The sequence below is a fragment of the Sciurus carolinensis genome, chromosome 11, assembly GCF_902686445.1.
Source record: "Sciurus carolinensis chromosome 11, mSciCar1.2, whole genome shotgun sequence".
Classification (NCBI taxonomy): Eukaryota; Metazoa; Chordata; class Mammalia; order Rodentia; family Sciuridae; genus Sciurus; species Sciurus carolinensis.
In genome coordinates this window covers 68,532,430-68,548,899 of record NC_062223.1, presented here as the reverse complement: position 1 = coordinate 68,548,899, position 16,470 = coordinate 68,532,430, and the positions used below count along the sequence as shown (strand labels likewise).

The window sequence follows — 16,470 nt, the reverse complement described above, 5'->3', positions numbered from 1 at the left end:
GAATACATTAATAAGTTATGATATAGCTATGAATGTCATGGATTTATACAAGTTGCTTTGAAAATACTAGCAAAGTATGGTTGCATTTATGTAGGAAAAATGTGTGGGGTGTGTGTGTGTGTGTGTGTGTGTGTAATCTATATCAAATCTTTTAGGATATAAAAGGAACTATTGACATTGGACACCGTTTAAGAAATTGGAGGTAGTATGGAGAACACTGGGGGATTTTGTTTGTTTATTTTCAGGTTTTTATTTCTTTGATTTATATGCCCCTGTACTATGTGAAATTTTTACCAAGTGACTGTATTGCATTTATAATTTAAAATGTTCAGGCTAATACTGAACATAATTCAGTGTTGCCTCTTTAAAAACTACTTCTCCTACACACACACACACACACACACACACACACTCCCAGTAGACAAGTGGAATTAGGGGATTTCTCTCTTCATAGGATTATCCACACTAAATGCAACTAGTTATTTACATATGTATTTTTCCTACCAGCCTGTGAGCTCATGAAAGACAGACATGTTTTATTCATTTTTGTGTCACCTTCCTTTAGGATAGCTTCTGACACATTATAGATGGGCAATGTGTTTGGTAGGTGGACAAGAATTGAATGAAGCTGTTCCTGTTTCCACCATCCCCATTCAATCTCTTTCTATGTCCTATATCATGGTGTACATCTCTAATCATACTAGGTTCACTCCCCTTTGTGAAATAAGACTCCATGAGAACAAAGATAATGTGGTACCCAATCTCCACCCAGCACCAAGCACGCTACCCTGTCCCAAGTGGGACCCAGAAATACACATTTATTGAATGGAACTGAAAGTATTTCCACTGTTAACATGAAAATAGAGCCTGTTCTAGAAAAATCATGCTCCCAATTCCATGAGGAAATCAGCTCAAACATTCTGAGTGTGTTTTAGCAAAATAAAGTTCCATGGCTAGGGACAACTTTTAATTCTCAGGAATATAAGGTCTATTTTTTATCATCTGGTACTACAGCAAAGACAAAAGGAACTTCTGTTTTTAAGTGTCTATTTTTAATTCATTTTTTTCACAATAGGCAAGAGAACAAAATGGCAAGAAGCAATCGAACCACAGTGACAGAATTTGTTCTCATGGGATTCACAGACCGACCTGAGCTTCAGTTTCCCCTCTTTTTGATGTTCCTGGTTATCTATCTCATCACCCTGGTGGGAAACCTTGGCCTGATTCTGCTCATCAAGTCGGATTCGCGCCTCCACACCCCCATGTACTATTTCCTCAGTCACCTGGCATTCATTGATCTTTGTTACTCATCTTCCATTGGACCCAAGATGCTACAGAATTTATTGGTGAAGAAAAAAATTATTTCCTTTTCTGGCTGTTTTGCTCAGCTGTACTTCTCCAGTGCTTTTGCCACTACTGAATGCTTCCTCTTGGCTGCAATGGCCTATGACCGCTACATGGCTATCTGCAACCCTCTGATTTACACAGCCATCATGACACAGCGGGTCTGCAAGGAGTTGGTGATAGGAGTCTATACCTACGGCTTCCTGAACTCCGTGATACAGACGGTCCTGACTTTCCAGTTGTCTTTCTGCGACTCCAACATGATCCTCCACTTCTACTGTGCTGACCCGCCTCTCCTGGCCCTCTCCTGCTCTGACACCCACAACAAAGAGAAGCAGCTCCTGATCTTCTCTGCAGTGAATCTCACTGGATCCCTCCTGACAGTTCTCATCTCCTATATCTGCATCCTCTTCTCTATTTTAAAAATCCAGTCTTCCGAGGGCAAGTGCAAAGCATTTTCCACCTGTGCCTCCCACCTCACTGTGGTCACCATCTTCTATGGAACACTGTTTTTCATGTACCTGCAGCAACCCAAAGCAGGGAATTCGTGGAAATACAACAAAGTGATCTCTGTGTTTTGTAGTCTTGTAATTCCCATGCTTAACCCTCTGATCTACAGCCTGAGGAACACGGAAGTAAAAAACACTCTGAAAAAAATGTTAGAAGGCAAAGAATCATAGTGAGCAAGTTATCAGAATGCAGCATTCTGCAAGTACGACATCCTGATGGTATAACCAATATGATTGAAAGTCGATCCAATCAATCATCATGAACTAATCAGAATTACTTTACAAGTTTCCATGTCCAAAATTGTCCTTTGTCAATTGAAAATGAAGTGGCTACTACCAATTTGACAACAATATAAGCTCTCAATTTTAAAAGATTCGCAAAAGCAACATTCTGGGTGACTGTACATTAATAAACATGGGTATAAAACCCGTACCAAAAAAAAAAAAAACCTACTATTAGAAACATTTTCCAGCTTAAAGCAGGTTATATTGTACCAACTCATTTGTTAGTCTTAAAAAGCATTTCTTCATAATATATTGGCCAGGTGGTGGATACATTTCAAAATCAGCTCACATAAAGTGTATTTAATCCAAATATAGTTGAAAATCACAAGCTTTAAGTAAACAAAAAAATAGTATTGTAGCAGTAAGAGGAGAAAAGAAAAATTGTAGTTCAGTTATATGTGGGGTTTGTTTAGAAAAGAAAGTTTAATTAGAAGAGGTAAAAGAAAGGGCTTAGGGTAATTTCAAAGATATTAAAGGTAGTCTTTTATTCGGCAGCCAGGCTTTAATTTTTCTAGTCTCTGCAAAGTATAGCTAAAGTTATTTTTTTTCTTTTGTAGACAGCAGGGAAAAGTAAGGAGAAAAAAGAAAAGAGGGGAGTTTCCTAAGTAACCAGGTTAGGGTAGCCATGTCTGAGAAATAAAATTGTCTTAAACAATTTGAATGACCTGGAGAAATGTATTAGTTTTGCAGTACTTTCCACGTTCTTTACTTCTATTTCCAGAGATCTCATATTCCAATTCCTTGGAGATAAACCTATATAAGTTCTTCTCGTTTATGGGAATAGGTGAAAGAACAAAACTTCTTTAATTTTGTTTTTATTTAGGCAAGAATATGAGCACTCCATAGTTTTTCTATGTCTCAATTCTAACATTCTTTTCAAAACAACTCTAAAGACACATGAATTGCCACAAACCACTGTTTCCCCTAAACAGTTTTCGGAGGTGATTATTATTATGTGATTTTATGAGAAAATTTTTCACCAAATGATTACAAGTGAATTTAAAATTAGTTGAGAAACTAAGGGGTCTCTGTTGTCCCCAAGTTACCCCTTCAGATGATAAAATGGGATCTCTGTTTTATTGTTGCTCGTGATTGAGTAATTAAGGAAAATAAAAGTATTTAAATATTTAAAATTTCTTTTACTGGTTCAGAAAGCTTATCTGAAGAATCGAGTTACAAGTTGTATTCCCATTGACGTGGGGATGAAGAGTTGGCACTAATTAAAAAGAAAAATACTAGCAGGATAAAGGAACAGAGTGAGGAAAAGTAAGTAGCAAATCCATTAGACAGGAGAGGTTGCAGAAGGAATGAGCAAGAGGGGAATAAGCAAAGTGGATCAGGAATGTTGAAGGGTAAGAGCCTGGGTGCTAGTCCATGAGCTTCTGGAGGCTAAGCAGGATGTCTTCTGCACTTGGCACCCCAGCACCTACCACAGTTCCTGGCAGAGAAGGAACACATCATAGCTGTTTGCCAAGTTGGATTTAACTCTTCTGTATTCATACCTGATCCCACTGGATGGATGGACATGGCGCCCAATGATGGTTGGTTCTGTGGTTGGAAAGTAATAGAGAAAAGGGAATTACTGGAGTTATGACAAGAAGTCTGTTTTCTAGTATCCCCCCACCAAAGCTATTATCTGTAAGGCAGGAAGTCACAAAAAGGCAACAATGCAACCTGACCAGGGAAAGGGATGCTTTTGGGAAGCTGATAATTAGGAAGATGGTGGGAGCTGGATGTGTTAATGGACCGCAACAGGCAAAGGACCTTTGTCATAGAAAAGGTGACTAATGGAGATAAAGAAGATGAGCAGGTACCAACACTTGGATGGAAAACTGTGATTTTAATCAAAAGCCACATTTATTTCTCAATTCTTAAACTATTTCTGAGTTTGAGAAATTCAAACTATTTAAAGAGAGAAAAAAAAACCCTACTACATATCATATTTTAATACATGCCTCTCCACAAATTAATTATATTCATGATTTCAAAGGAATATTTGGAATAAAGTTTTCAATTCTTTAGTTTTTTTTTTCTTTAGAGAAAACTGAAGAAGATAAGTCATGAAGCCTCTCCATGAGGTTTTCCTGCTGCTGAATTTGTGTACTTTACTTAATATACTTCCCTGATTCTCCTGGAAAACAAAACATAAAGTTAAGAATATTGTATTTATAGATTGTAAAGTGTATAAATCCATATTTTCCTGAATCTCCCAAAGACCTTAAAAGCAAAGCATAAAGTGTGGGGAAAGATATGAATCAGTTAACTTTTGAGCTTCTCTTTTCCCTTCTCATGGAGACTCCTTAGCCTTAGATAATTATCTCCCTGACTCTAGCCTTATAAAGAAAGTTCTTAGGTCAAGAATTCTCCAACTAATAATCTACATTTTTTCAAAGTATGTAGAGCATTACATACATACATAATATTGAAATGACAATATTTATGCCATAAAAGAAAACACGATCATGCACCTTTATCTGCTTATAATGTGAGGCTCTTTGACTTAATACACATAACAATTAAACTAATTCCTAAACCCTAAATATTTTCTGAATATATATAAATGCTACCAAAATAATGGAAGATTTACTTAATTTTAAGAATGCAATATTTCACTGAGAATGAAAATAAATCTTCTACCATATATAAATAAAATGCAAATTCATGTTCCTCATAGTGATCCTAAACATTAATTTTATTTACCAGTTTTCACCATGTAGGTACTTTTCACTAACAAATCTAATATGTAAATGAAATATGTGACATATGCATATGTATATACTGATTTGTCCACAAAATGCTGAATTTTTCAATCAGTGTAGATTTAAATTTCTTATTTCTCCCCAATTAGTATTCTGTTGATTTGGTGGGACTGGAAAACAAGCCAAAAGCATTTCGTTGTTATGTTGATCATAAAAAAGAAACATGAAAGAACCAACAACTTTTCCATTTTCCTTCACATTATTTGATGCAGAAGTAGTAGAGAAACTTAAACATTTTAAAATCTCAGATGTAAGCCCTACATTTTCAACTCTGCCCTGAATGAATAGTTCTGGCATTGTTTGATGAGAAGGTAGAAAAAGAAAGTGTTAATCCCATTCTAAAGAGTGGCTCTGCCTGCAATTAAGTGGTCCATCCATCAGAGATAAGAAGCCTCTGATGTCAGAACTCAGGAAGTTTAAGCTCCTGGGAAAGTGACAGGTGTAGCCTACTCTTCCAACCAGGTTGCTGTGAAAATATAAACATTTTATACCTAACTGGGTATAAAAAATCTACCTAATTTCCACCTCTGACAAGATAGGGAAGATTAAGATCATTATTTTTAAAGAGACAAATAAGGATCTCTTGGGCCTTTGAAGCAGTTTGACTATCCTAACAGTTTCCAGAAAGTTTTATTCCGTGGTCTGAAAAATAAATGTGTTATCCCCACAAGCTACTTTTCTTGTGTGGAGGCGTTGACCACTCTGGCACCCAGACACCTAACAACCAGCAGCTTGTTATTTGCTACAGTGATAACTGTTTCCTGACTTCGTTGGACGTGGTGTGAGGAGAAGGGATGGACATGAACCCAGCCGGCTCAAGAACTCTCCAGCCCTCCTGTGGCTCACCTCAACTAGGGCTACTACCTGACTACAGGTCTCCCAGACTTGAGCAGGAGTAGGGAGAGCTCCTGGTTCCATCTCTGGGTTTTCCAAAGAAATTTTTTATCCCATTTTGTGTTCTTTTCTCTTAGAAAAAACGACTTTTACCTTTCTTTATCCCTCTCATCCTATTTCATCTGAAACCTCCTATCATAAATTGTTTTTTACTTCTTTCACCATTTGCCTTAGTGAAACTAGCAACTAGCTTTCTTTAGAAATCTTTTAGATGTCAAGTTTAAATTAATAATAGTAAAGCAATAAATCTAAAGAAAGCTAATTAATGTTATTTGTATGGAGGAATAGAAAGTATATCTTTTAAAATTTCTGGATTATCTTTCCTCCTTAGATTTACCACAAGTCACAAATGGGCCCAAAATGGCCACAGGTACAAAATAGCAATTCTATCAGTTCTAGTTTAGGATTACTGTTCTTTTCTTTGCTTTAATTAATTGTCAAAACACTACATGGTAAGCTTTTATCCCCTAGCCTACTTATACTTTGTTGTATATAAAATTAAATCTATCAAAAAATGCTGTGCCCATGTGGTCAAACTATAACTGACTCAACAATGCCTATAAATCTACATTTAGGAAGTATAAGAGTACATTAGTAGATACTCGCAGGCCAGGCAAGCAAAGTAATTCGTGCTGGGCCTGCAAATGTGAATGGTCTAGGAAGTGGATATTTTTCTTAACAAAAACAACAACAACAACAAAAAAACAAGTACCTTTGGAAAAGAAGGCCACTGGAAGAACAGTAATGTGGGAGAGAGGGGATTGGACAGGGAAATTCAAGGCCAGAGGTTGAGTCCTAGATCTGCTCTGAACTGCACCATCAGTTACATGACTTGTCCCATCTGAGACTTACCTTCTTCATATGGAAAGTGAGAAAAATAATATCTCATAGTTAGCATAAGGACAAAATAGTATAGAGGATGCTAAACTATAATGCAGACATACAAACTTTCACTTTTAATAACCAAACTCTGTCACTTCTAACTACTGTTCAACTTTTAGAATCTTTGATTCAAAGCTACTATTTGGAAAACCTTGCCTGAAAAATGTTTTTACATCTATTTTTATGATAAAATGTGAAAGTTGCACGTCTCCAATAACAGAATTCCTTCATCTCATCTGCAAGTCTGGAAAACGTTAGTGCAGCCATTTCCAACTTACAGGAGCACCAACCCCAGAGTCAGGGACTTGGAACATGGACAGTGTCTTTGGAAACAAAGCTGTCTTCTGAGCTCATAATAAATCCATAATAAACCTTTACTGACCTTTCTCTGACCCTGAACCACCCAGCGCATGTGCTGAATTGGCGGTGAGTAATTCTTCCGCCAGTGACTTCTGCAGCTGTGAAGGGCAGCATTCCACTTCCCAGGTTTGTGACTGCTCTGAGCTTCTGCTGATCTCTCCTGAGCCTTTGAAAGAGCAATTCAAAGTGAGTCCTGGGATGGAGGCCAGGGTGTTTTGTGGGGCAGTGTTGGAGGGCACTTCCTCTTGCTCCTCTTCATGGCCTCTGCTTGGACTAGCAGTAAGCTGAGAAAGGAAATTGAGTTCCACAGATGCCTCTTCCTCCTTGCCTTTTCCCTCTAGTGCTCTCTACCTCCCTCCAGCAGGGATGCTAGAATGGAAATTCCTTGTCCTCTCTAATCTAGGAGGAGGGTGATCAGGAGCCTGAGATGTAGGAACCCAAAACTCATCAGGAGTAGAGAAAAAAGGGTATGAGAGGAACAGGAAGACTGATGCACCAGGCTGACCCTACCTGGAGGGTTGCCATTTTACTGCTACAGGAAGAGAATAAAATCCTTTATATGTTGATAAATCATGCAGGAAAATGCAGTGCTGTCTTTTAAATGAGGAGATGCCTAACAAAAAGTTAACCAAATCTTGATCTGCCCCCACTCTCCTGCTTCCTGGCTCTCTCTCTCTCTCTCTCTCTCTCTCTCCCCCTCCCACCTCCATAGATATCACCACAAAGATACTCTATTGGGACCACAAACTCAAATTTTTAATAACCAAAATGGTCATCGTCTTCTATTTCACAGTCCACTTCTGCTTCCGCATTTTTGTACATGGCACTTTCTACCAGTCACCTGGTTCAAAAAAAAAGCATAGTCACCTTGACCTCTCCTTATGACTTTCATATTTCAGAGAGAAGACAAGATTTATCCACTATTCATCTGTGCATTAATGTGGGGAGGATATACTTGCATTAATCCCCTTCCTTTCCATTACTTTTACCACCCTTATTACTTTGCACTTGGACCTCCCCCCGCTGTGTCTGCTTCTAATCTCCCCATGTCAAAGATCCTTAGTCGACACATATATACATGATAGAGTATATGATAATATTAGCATTTTGCATCAGTGGGGGAGAGAATGGATTTATCAATAAATTAGAGCAGGAAATTCAAGCATAAACACAATTCTATATCTTATACTTTTTATCAAATCAAATTCAAGACTGATTCAATCTTAATGTAATAAGTGAAATCTTAAAAGTACTTGAAGACAATATAGGTGAATATTCGCTAATCTTGGAATAAGAAAAACCTCTCCAGAAATAATCAAGGCCAGAAACTGCAAATAAAAATGACAGATTTAATTAAATCATAACTTCAAGTTTCTATTACAATATTCAGTAAACACAAACATCAAATGGGAAAATATCCACGATGTTTATGACAGAAATAGACAAAAAAGAAGATAAAGCAATGAAAGGATAGGTAAAACATATGAACAGACGATGCACAACAAGAAATATAAATTACCTAAAATGTGCAAAAAGATGTTGAATCTCATTAGTAATCAAGGAAGTACAAATTAGTGCAATAGTGCAATCACTTTTCACTTTTCAGACTGGTAAAAAAATGTTTAAAAATATTAATAACCAGTATGATAGTATTGGGAAAGAAGAAGCACACTTATCGATTGCTTTGGGGACTGTAAATTAGTATAAAATTTTCCAGAGGGTAATTTAACAGTAGTCACCAAAAGTTTTAAAATTAAACATGTTTTGATTCAGTGATTTCCTTCAAAAGAAATTATTTGATGAAATTACCACAATAAATTCACAAATGTTTATGTATTTATTAATTTATTATAATAGTTTTATAACATTAAAAAAATCAGTAGCAACATAAACATACCAATGAAGGATTAGTTAAATTAATTAAGAAATTTATTCATTTATGATCATTATATATAATGCACCAGTCAAAATGATAATTTAGACATATTTTATTTTCATAAAAAATGTTCATATTTGTATGTTTCAAATTATACATATGACATCATTTTATTTTTTAATACATATGTGAAATATTATTAGATACACAGTTGCTGATAGTGGTTCATATTGGTTATTTCTAGATGATAGGATCTCAGGTGCTTTTAACTGATACCTTTATTTAGAAATAAACAAACAAAAACCAAGAGACCAATTCCATTGAAGAAACAGTCTTAAATCCTCAGACAAGAATCTACCCTAATTTATTAGCTTTAAATTTCCTTCCCAATCCCAGTACCAAGGCTAGAGCCAGGAGCCAAGTTAAAAAGATGCAACCACAACCTGCGTGTACAGAGAGTGGGTAATGGTAGTGGAAAGAGGGAGAGAAAGAGACCTTAGAGGAGTCAGTGAAGATGCTGGAGTTTCAGATCTGTCTGAATGGGAAGCCATAAAAAGAAAAAAGGTTTATCAGAAAGATTCTGGGTCTTTACACACCCAATACAGAGTTTTTAACACAATAGTTGTTCTATTTTTTTAATGGATGATTGTACTTCCATATGATCCTTATCATGATCAGTTGTATCCATGCTCCATCAAAAATATTTCTTGAGGGCTGGGGTTGTAACTCAGTGGTCATGTGCCCACCTAGCACATGTGAGGCATTTGTTCGATCCTCAGCACCACATAAAAATAAGTAAAATAAAGGCACTGTGTCCATCTACAACTAAAAAAAAAAATTTTTTTTAATATTTTCTGGAGATTCCAGGTAAGAGAGCAGTTTGTGCATTAAAGGAAACATCAAAAAGGGGATCAAGTGACCTCTTTTTCCCACTAAGTAGCTAAGTTTCTGGGCAAGTCACTTCACCTTTTCCTCTGCCTGGAAGTCCTCTTGTCCTGCACAGGGACTTGAATGCCATTTTTTCAGAGAGGGCTTCCCTGACTTTAAGACTTCAAGAAAAAGAAACTATGTCCTCCTGTTCTTATTTCTCTGATTGTCAGAATCCAGTTGGTGCCTAGGAAATCACAGATCTCTGACTTTCCTGTCTGGGCTTGCCACTGACATATTTAATTCCTTTATCATGATTTTAACTTAGCTGACATAAGGAATACATAAAGGAATCTGCTTGGAATATCCCAAGAAAACTGCAAAAGAGCTGGGGTCTTCAGCCCTGCACTTACTGTGCCCTGGGCCTTCCTACCCTTCAGGCACTGTGCTAAGCACGTGGTATACTTGGTTCTATCTCATGTCATCATCACGAGATCAGATGTCATTTTGATTATTCATAACACAGATAAACAAAGTGACACTTTATAGAAAATTAAGTGATATATCCTGAATGACATAGTGTGCAAATGGTGTAGGCCAGATTCAAACTTGGGAAAAATTGGCAGGGGATTGTTCAGTTGCTTTTATCTACTGAGCTGCAGACACTGCTCCAAAACCTAAGGTCAGCCTGAGTGGTTTTGCAACTTTATTCACTCAAGCTTTTCACTTTCTTTCATATACAGACTATGGATTTCAAGTCATCACATCACACACTTGAATATATAAAGACTTTGTCATTTAAATATTCTTAAGAAAAGAAGGAATGAGAAATACAGTGCCCTGGGTGGCATCACTGGGTGGAGTGGGGGCTGTATCTAGCACAAAATCCCCATGGTTCATGCTGTACATCTAAATGATGGGGCTGGTGTGGCTGTCAATCCGCTTCTCTGGAGCAGTGTAGTGGACTGCAGCCTATTGCACTTATGCCCACAGGGACTGAACTGCCTCCCAGCTGCTCTTACCATGAGAAAGCCCAGAGCTAGGCTGACTAGGGGACCTGTAAACAGAGCTGGCCTGGTGTCAGCCTGTTCTCAGTGGTTATCACAGCACAGCCGAGCTTGTCACACTTAGTCTGCCATCTGCACCAGAAGCCTAGCTTGCTTTTGTCCAGAGTGTTCTCAGGTACATAAATACAATATGGAATTGAATAAAGCATCTCTGTTAACTTCCTGCAGCCTTTATATATTCTCTCCAAAGAACACACACTGAGGTTCAATAGGACAAGTGGAAACTGGTGAATAATTTGCATCAAAGTAGATGTCTGAGCCCTGCGTTTCCTTTTATTTCTATATGCTCTATATTCTTAAGCTACAGGATCAAATTACTGTCATGATTCAAAAAGCACCTAGAGTGAACCCAATTTTTTTGACAGCTTAAATCCCATTTGAACTTTTCAATTTGTAGTGAAAACCAATTTTCGAGGTGTGATACATGAGGACCTAATAATTACGAAAATTCTGATATATGAGTAAAAGAAAAGAAAGGAGCAGCCTCTAAATCTAAAACCTTGCAAATATTTGGTTGGTTAGCAAAGGAGCAACAAATAATTCACAGGCCCCTATGATATACATCATGACTAGGAAGAAAAAATTTCTTTAAGACCCTTGAAAGCATTTTCTTTTAAAAAAAATGCTCCAAGTTATAATACCTGAACAAACTTTGCAGAAGTCAAGCGTATTATAATAAAAATATTGATTTAAGGCTCAAGTTAATCTAAACGGTCAGATATGCTACATATTCCTGATGAATGAGTCTTGTTTTTTTTAACTTCGTTAAGTTAAATCTAATATCTGTGAGTTATAATTTTCAAATAACTTTTAAAAAAATACCTGAGGCACTAGAGCTAGAAGCCACTTACTTGTCATCTTGAATGTCGTTACCAGGTTCACACTATGGCATAAATGGGGGGAGTTTGTTGATTCTGAGTTTTAAATAACTTGAGAAAATGGGTTCTTGCAACTTTCCCCTGGGATTTAATACTAATCCTGTTATTGAGAAAATTATGAGGATATTATTAGGAAAGTTACAGCACTTGTGCCCCTTGAAAAACACGAGCACTTGCAGCCACATGAAGTGCAGTCTTCCGGTCTCTTTAAACTCTGCCTAAATATCTGCTTTCCATAGATAGTTTTATTTGTGTATCTTTCTTAGTCATAAAAACAGTGTCCGCCTGAAGGGACAAACCCTGCAGAAATAACACAAAAGAGAAAATGAGGCCAGGCCTAAAGGAAAGTACCCTCTCCCTGCCTTACAGGCCTTCTTCACTACAGTCACCGCCTTTTTGGAGAGGGATGCTTGCTCATCTGTCATACCCACTGGAATGAAAGTTCCTTGAGGACAGGAGATGTACCCTCATCATCTCTGGATGACCCACCTCTCTTTTGCTGGCCTTCAGTTGGTTCTCCATTCACACAGTGCAGTCTTGGTCCTTATAGAACAGTATGCAGGCAACTTGGTGCTCCAGAAACTAAGCTTGTTTAGAAGGAGAATGAGTCAGCAAAGGAAGCCGGAAGGAGAGAAGGGGCCACAGATAGCAGTGTCACAGAAATTATTCACGGGAGAGGGGCCTGTGGGTCCAAACCTAATATCCGTCCCTCCTGATTTGAGGAATGGACACATCAAAATCCCCCCACCAGTTAGCACTTAACACCACATCGTGGCAAAACTCACCCACCCTGATTCCAGGCTCAGTAACTAAGGTGGGGAGGGGTGTCCAGGTCACTTGAACTTAGATTTCTAATTTTTCTTATCGTAATTGGCTAATGTGGCATTATCTGGTCATATCCATTAATCTCCTGTAAGCTTTGCCAGGGCAACTCAGAATGCCTAAATCAGATCAATTCTGGGGCCAAACTGAGAGCCTCTATGTGTGGAGGATGGAGGACCAGGTCTTAGATGGTAGCACATTCACACACTAGCCCCCTTTGGATGATCTGCCTATTCCAAAAGCATTCTCTCTCACACTTCCCTCAGCTCAGGGTTGGATGACAAATAGATACAGTTCAGTTAAACTTGATCTGACTACAAGATTCTCACAATCTATCAAGCCAAAAAGGAGGGAATATATGCTGTGTGCCATGATACAAGATTATTTTATTCTCTTATGAATCCAATTTCCTCTTTTTCATCATATTATTCATCATTTTGCTAAAGCATTTCCTCAAGCAACTCCCTTGAATGTAATGAGAAATAAGTGTTCTGGGTTCCTGGATGTCTTAAAATAACTTTATTCTAACTTCACTCTAGATTGATAGTTTGAGGTGAAATAAAATTTTAGATTGAAAATCATTTTATCCTCAGAAATGTCAAAGCAGTAGTCTATGAATTTCCAGCAACCAGTGTTCCATTTTGATCCTTGTTTTTCTTAAGAGATATGTTTGGGGATTTTTTCATCCTTTCTATAAAATCTCAGGATTTCTTTTTTATCCTTTGTGTGCTGAATATTACAATGTATGTTGCAAAAGTCTGTTTTTAATCTAAAAAGCATTTTAGCCAGGCATGCTGGTGCCCTGGGAAGGCCAAAACAGGAAGATTACTAGTTCAAAAACTGGCAGGGAAACATAAACAGACTCTGTCTAAATAAATAAATGAATAAGGAGCCATTTCAATTTGAAAATCCTTTCTTATCATCAGGGATTTTCCTGTATAATTTGTTTATTAGTTTTTCTTCTTTTCTCTGTTAACTTCCAAGAGTTCACGCAGTCAGGCATGGTGGTGCAGGCCTGTAATCCCAACAACTCAAGAAGCTGAGGCAGGAGAATCACAAGTTCTAGGCCAGCCTCAGCAATTTGAGGAGACCTTAAGCAATTTAGCAAGACCCTGTCTCAAAATAAAAATAAAACGGACTGGGGATGTGACTCAGTGGTTTAATGCCCCTGGATTCAATCCCCAGAACCAAAAAAATAAATAAAAGAGTGAACTGCTATTCTCCAATTTTGTTTTGTTTCTGTTTTTTTATTGTTCTTTTTTGTTTAGCAGTGTTCACACACTTGGCACTAGACAAGTTAGGCAAGTGCTCTACCTCTGAGCTGCATCCCCAGTCTCCCCTTTCTTACTTTTTTTTTTTTTTTTCTTGGTAACAGGGCTTGAACCCAGGGTTACTTAACCACAGAGTCACATCCCCAGCCCTTTTTATTTTGAGACAGGGTCTCACTAAGTTGCTTAGGGTCTTACTAAATTGTTGAGACTGGCTTTAAAGTTGCCATCCTCTTATCTCAGCCTCCCAAGTCACTAGAATCACAGGAATATGCCACCTGCCCAGCCATATTATGAATTTTTAGATCACTCTTATTCTTTCTTGCTTATAGTCATTTCATCTCAGCTATCACCTCTTCACTAAGATTTTTTTTTTTCTTTTTGTCTTATATGTATTATTTTGCTTAGCACATGTTTGACTGTTTTATGGAGAAAAGCATGTTGTTACCCAGATGTTTTTTATTTTCTTGTCAAAAAAATTAGTATTTATGTTACTTTATCTTCAATAATTAGTATTACCAGGTACCTGTACCAACCAAAACTTTGACTGTGCCCATCTACCTGTGAGCCATACTTCCTTTGAAAACCCCTAAACACAACTGAGCAAGAAGTGAGGTTAAGTAAGTTTGCAATAATAATAGTGGCAGCTAATAAATACATTTTTAAATTTTTAAAACATTGTTATCATAAAAAATAATTAAAAAAATAGAAGCAACCACATACATTTGAAGTGCACTATTAGAAACCAGTGAGAAATATAGAACTTTATGTACCTCATCTTCTCAGAGATCTGTCAGTGGAGTATAAAAAAAAAATTGTTAAGCTTAAATAGAGCTGATATAAATAGGTCAACAGTGTTAAACCTTTTTGAGCAGAAAAACTCTATTTTTACAACAAAATTTTCACACAGAATTCCAATAAGGAAAAAAGAAAACAAAGGCAATACTTAAAATAATTCTGCAATAAACATAAAAATCCAACAAATTATATCTGAAACTTACACCTCCTCTTACCCCCTACTAAGGTGATCATATTAAAGAAGGGGAAAACCAAATAGGAAATATGTTAATATTAAAATTTAAGCACAAAAATTCATTCTCAAAATGTAAGAAACAAGAAAGGATATTACCATGATCACAGCCATCAACCAATACAGTTCAGGAGAGGCTATCCCCAAAGATGAGAAACAAATACCAACTTTCTTCATTATCTATTATGAAGTATAACAAATAATACAAGATTATTACTGTAAAATTACTAAATTTAAAAGATAAATAATAGACTTCTAAAATCTTACTTCCCAGAGATAACAAGTATTGAAGCTTCCATGTATTTTCCTCATTTTTAAATTTTCCTAAATTACACTAATAAGTACATTGTAAGACTACAGATTCTAACAATACACAGGGAAAAAAATAAAAATCCTTCTTACTCCTACCTACCATTACTTACCCTATATATGCATTCACAATTTTATGTGCATACTTCCAAAACTCTTCTGCATCTTATGCATAATATGCAAACACACTATTTCCTAATTGTATTCAATCTAATATGATCTATAAATATGTATATATGCATATGTACATGCTATATATACAAACACACACGAACACATGCACACGCCTTTTAGAAATACATATTTGTCTGACTTGTTTTTTTTTTTTCACTTAAACTTCAATCAGAACCATTTTTAAGCCTGGATTAGAGAAGGCCAGCTGAATTTACCCAGACAGCTAGCCCCTGCAAGTCTCCCCACAGTGGAAGAGCTTCCCTTAGAAGCCTTCCTGTAGAGACCACAGAACACATCCTTTGGTTCTAAGAGGGAATAAAAAAAAGACTAGTCCAGACTTTTATCCTCTCAACAATCAGTTAAGTCACAGTCCTCTCATATCTTCTTCACATGTCACTGGGGTATAAAAAGAAGTATGAAAGTCATTTTTACCACATTTCTTAAAAGATAAATGGTATTGTTTCTTAGGCCAAGGCAAGAAGGTAGAAAGAAAGACTAAGATAATTCCAATTACACAAGCCATACCATATAGCATGAAGTACCATAATTTAGTTCATCATTTGCCTGTTATATTTTATTTTGCTTTATTTTGAGATGCATCTTGCTAAGTTGTCCAGGTTGGCCTCAAATTTGTGATCCTCCTACCTCGGTCTTCCTAGTAACCGGGATGATAGGCGTACACCACCATACCTGGCTTCATTTGTGTATTGACAGACAAATTTTTCTTCACAAATATTGCTGCAGGACACAGCTGTAAAGACACAGTGTAAAGGAAAAGACTCCTAAAAAGTAGAATTGATTGGTAATAAAGCATATGCAATTTTGTTTTTATATAGTTTCATATTCTAATTCTAAAAGTAAAATATGCACATGCTTTAAAAACTTCTAAAAGTACAACAGAGTAGAAAATTGAAAAGCAATAATCTTATTCTCATATTTCTAACAGCCACCACAAAAACTCTGACATTTACGATTTTCTTGATTTACCCTAGCTATTGTCTCCCAGCTATGAAAAATAAAAAGTCAGGGCATTTATATATGATCCTTCTTCTCCCACATCAAAGTCGGAGTTTATTCTTAAGAACTCTCTGAAGAATATAAAGGATATGATATTATAGTGAAAGGTTATATAAATGCTCAGTCAAC

General features: G+C 36.8%; 1 protein-coding gene across 1 annotated transcript; it reads left to right on the top strand.

Annotated features, from left to right (window-relative positions):
- Positions 1-1,088: 1,088 nt before the first annotated feature.
- Positions 1,089-2,024, top strand: LOC124958175 (olfactory receptor 1044-like). Its single transcript, XM_047515944.1, has one exon. It carries the CDS (start codon positions 1,089-1,091, stop codon positions 2,022-2,024), a length of 936 nt encoding a protein of 311 aa, XP_047371900.1.
- The last annotated feature ends 14,446 nt before the right edge of the window (positions 2,025-16,470 follow it).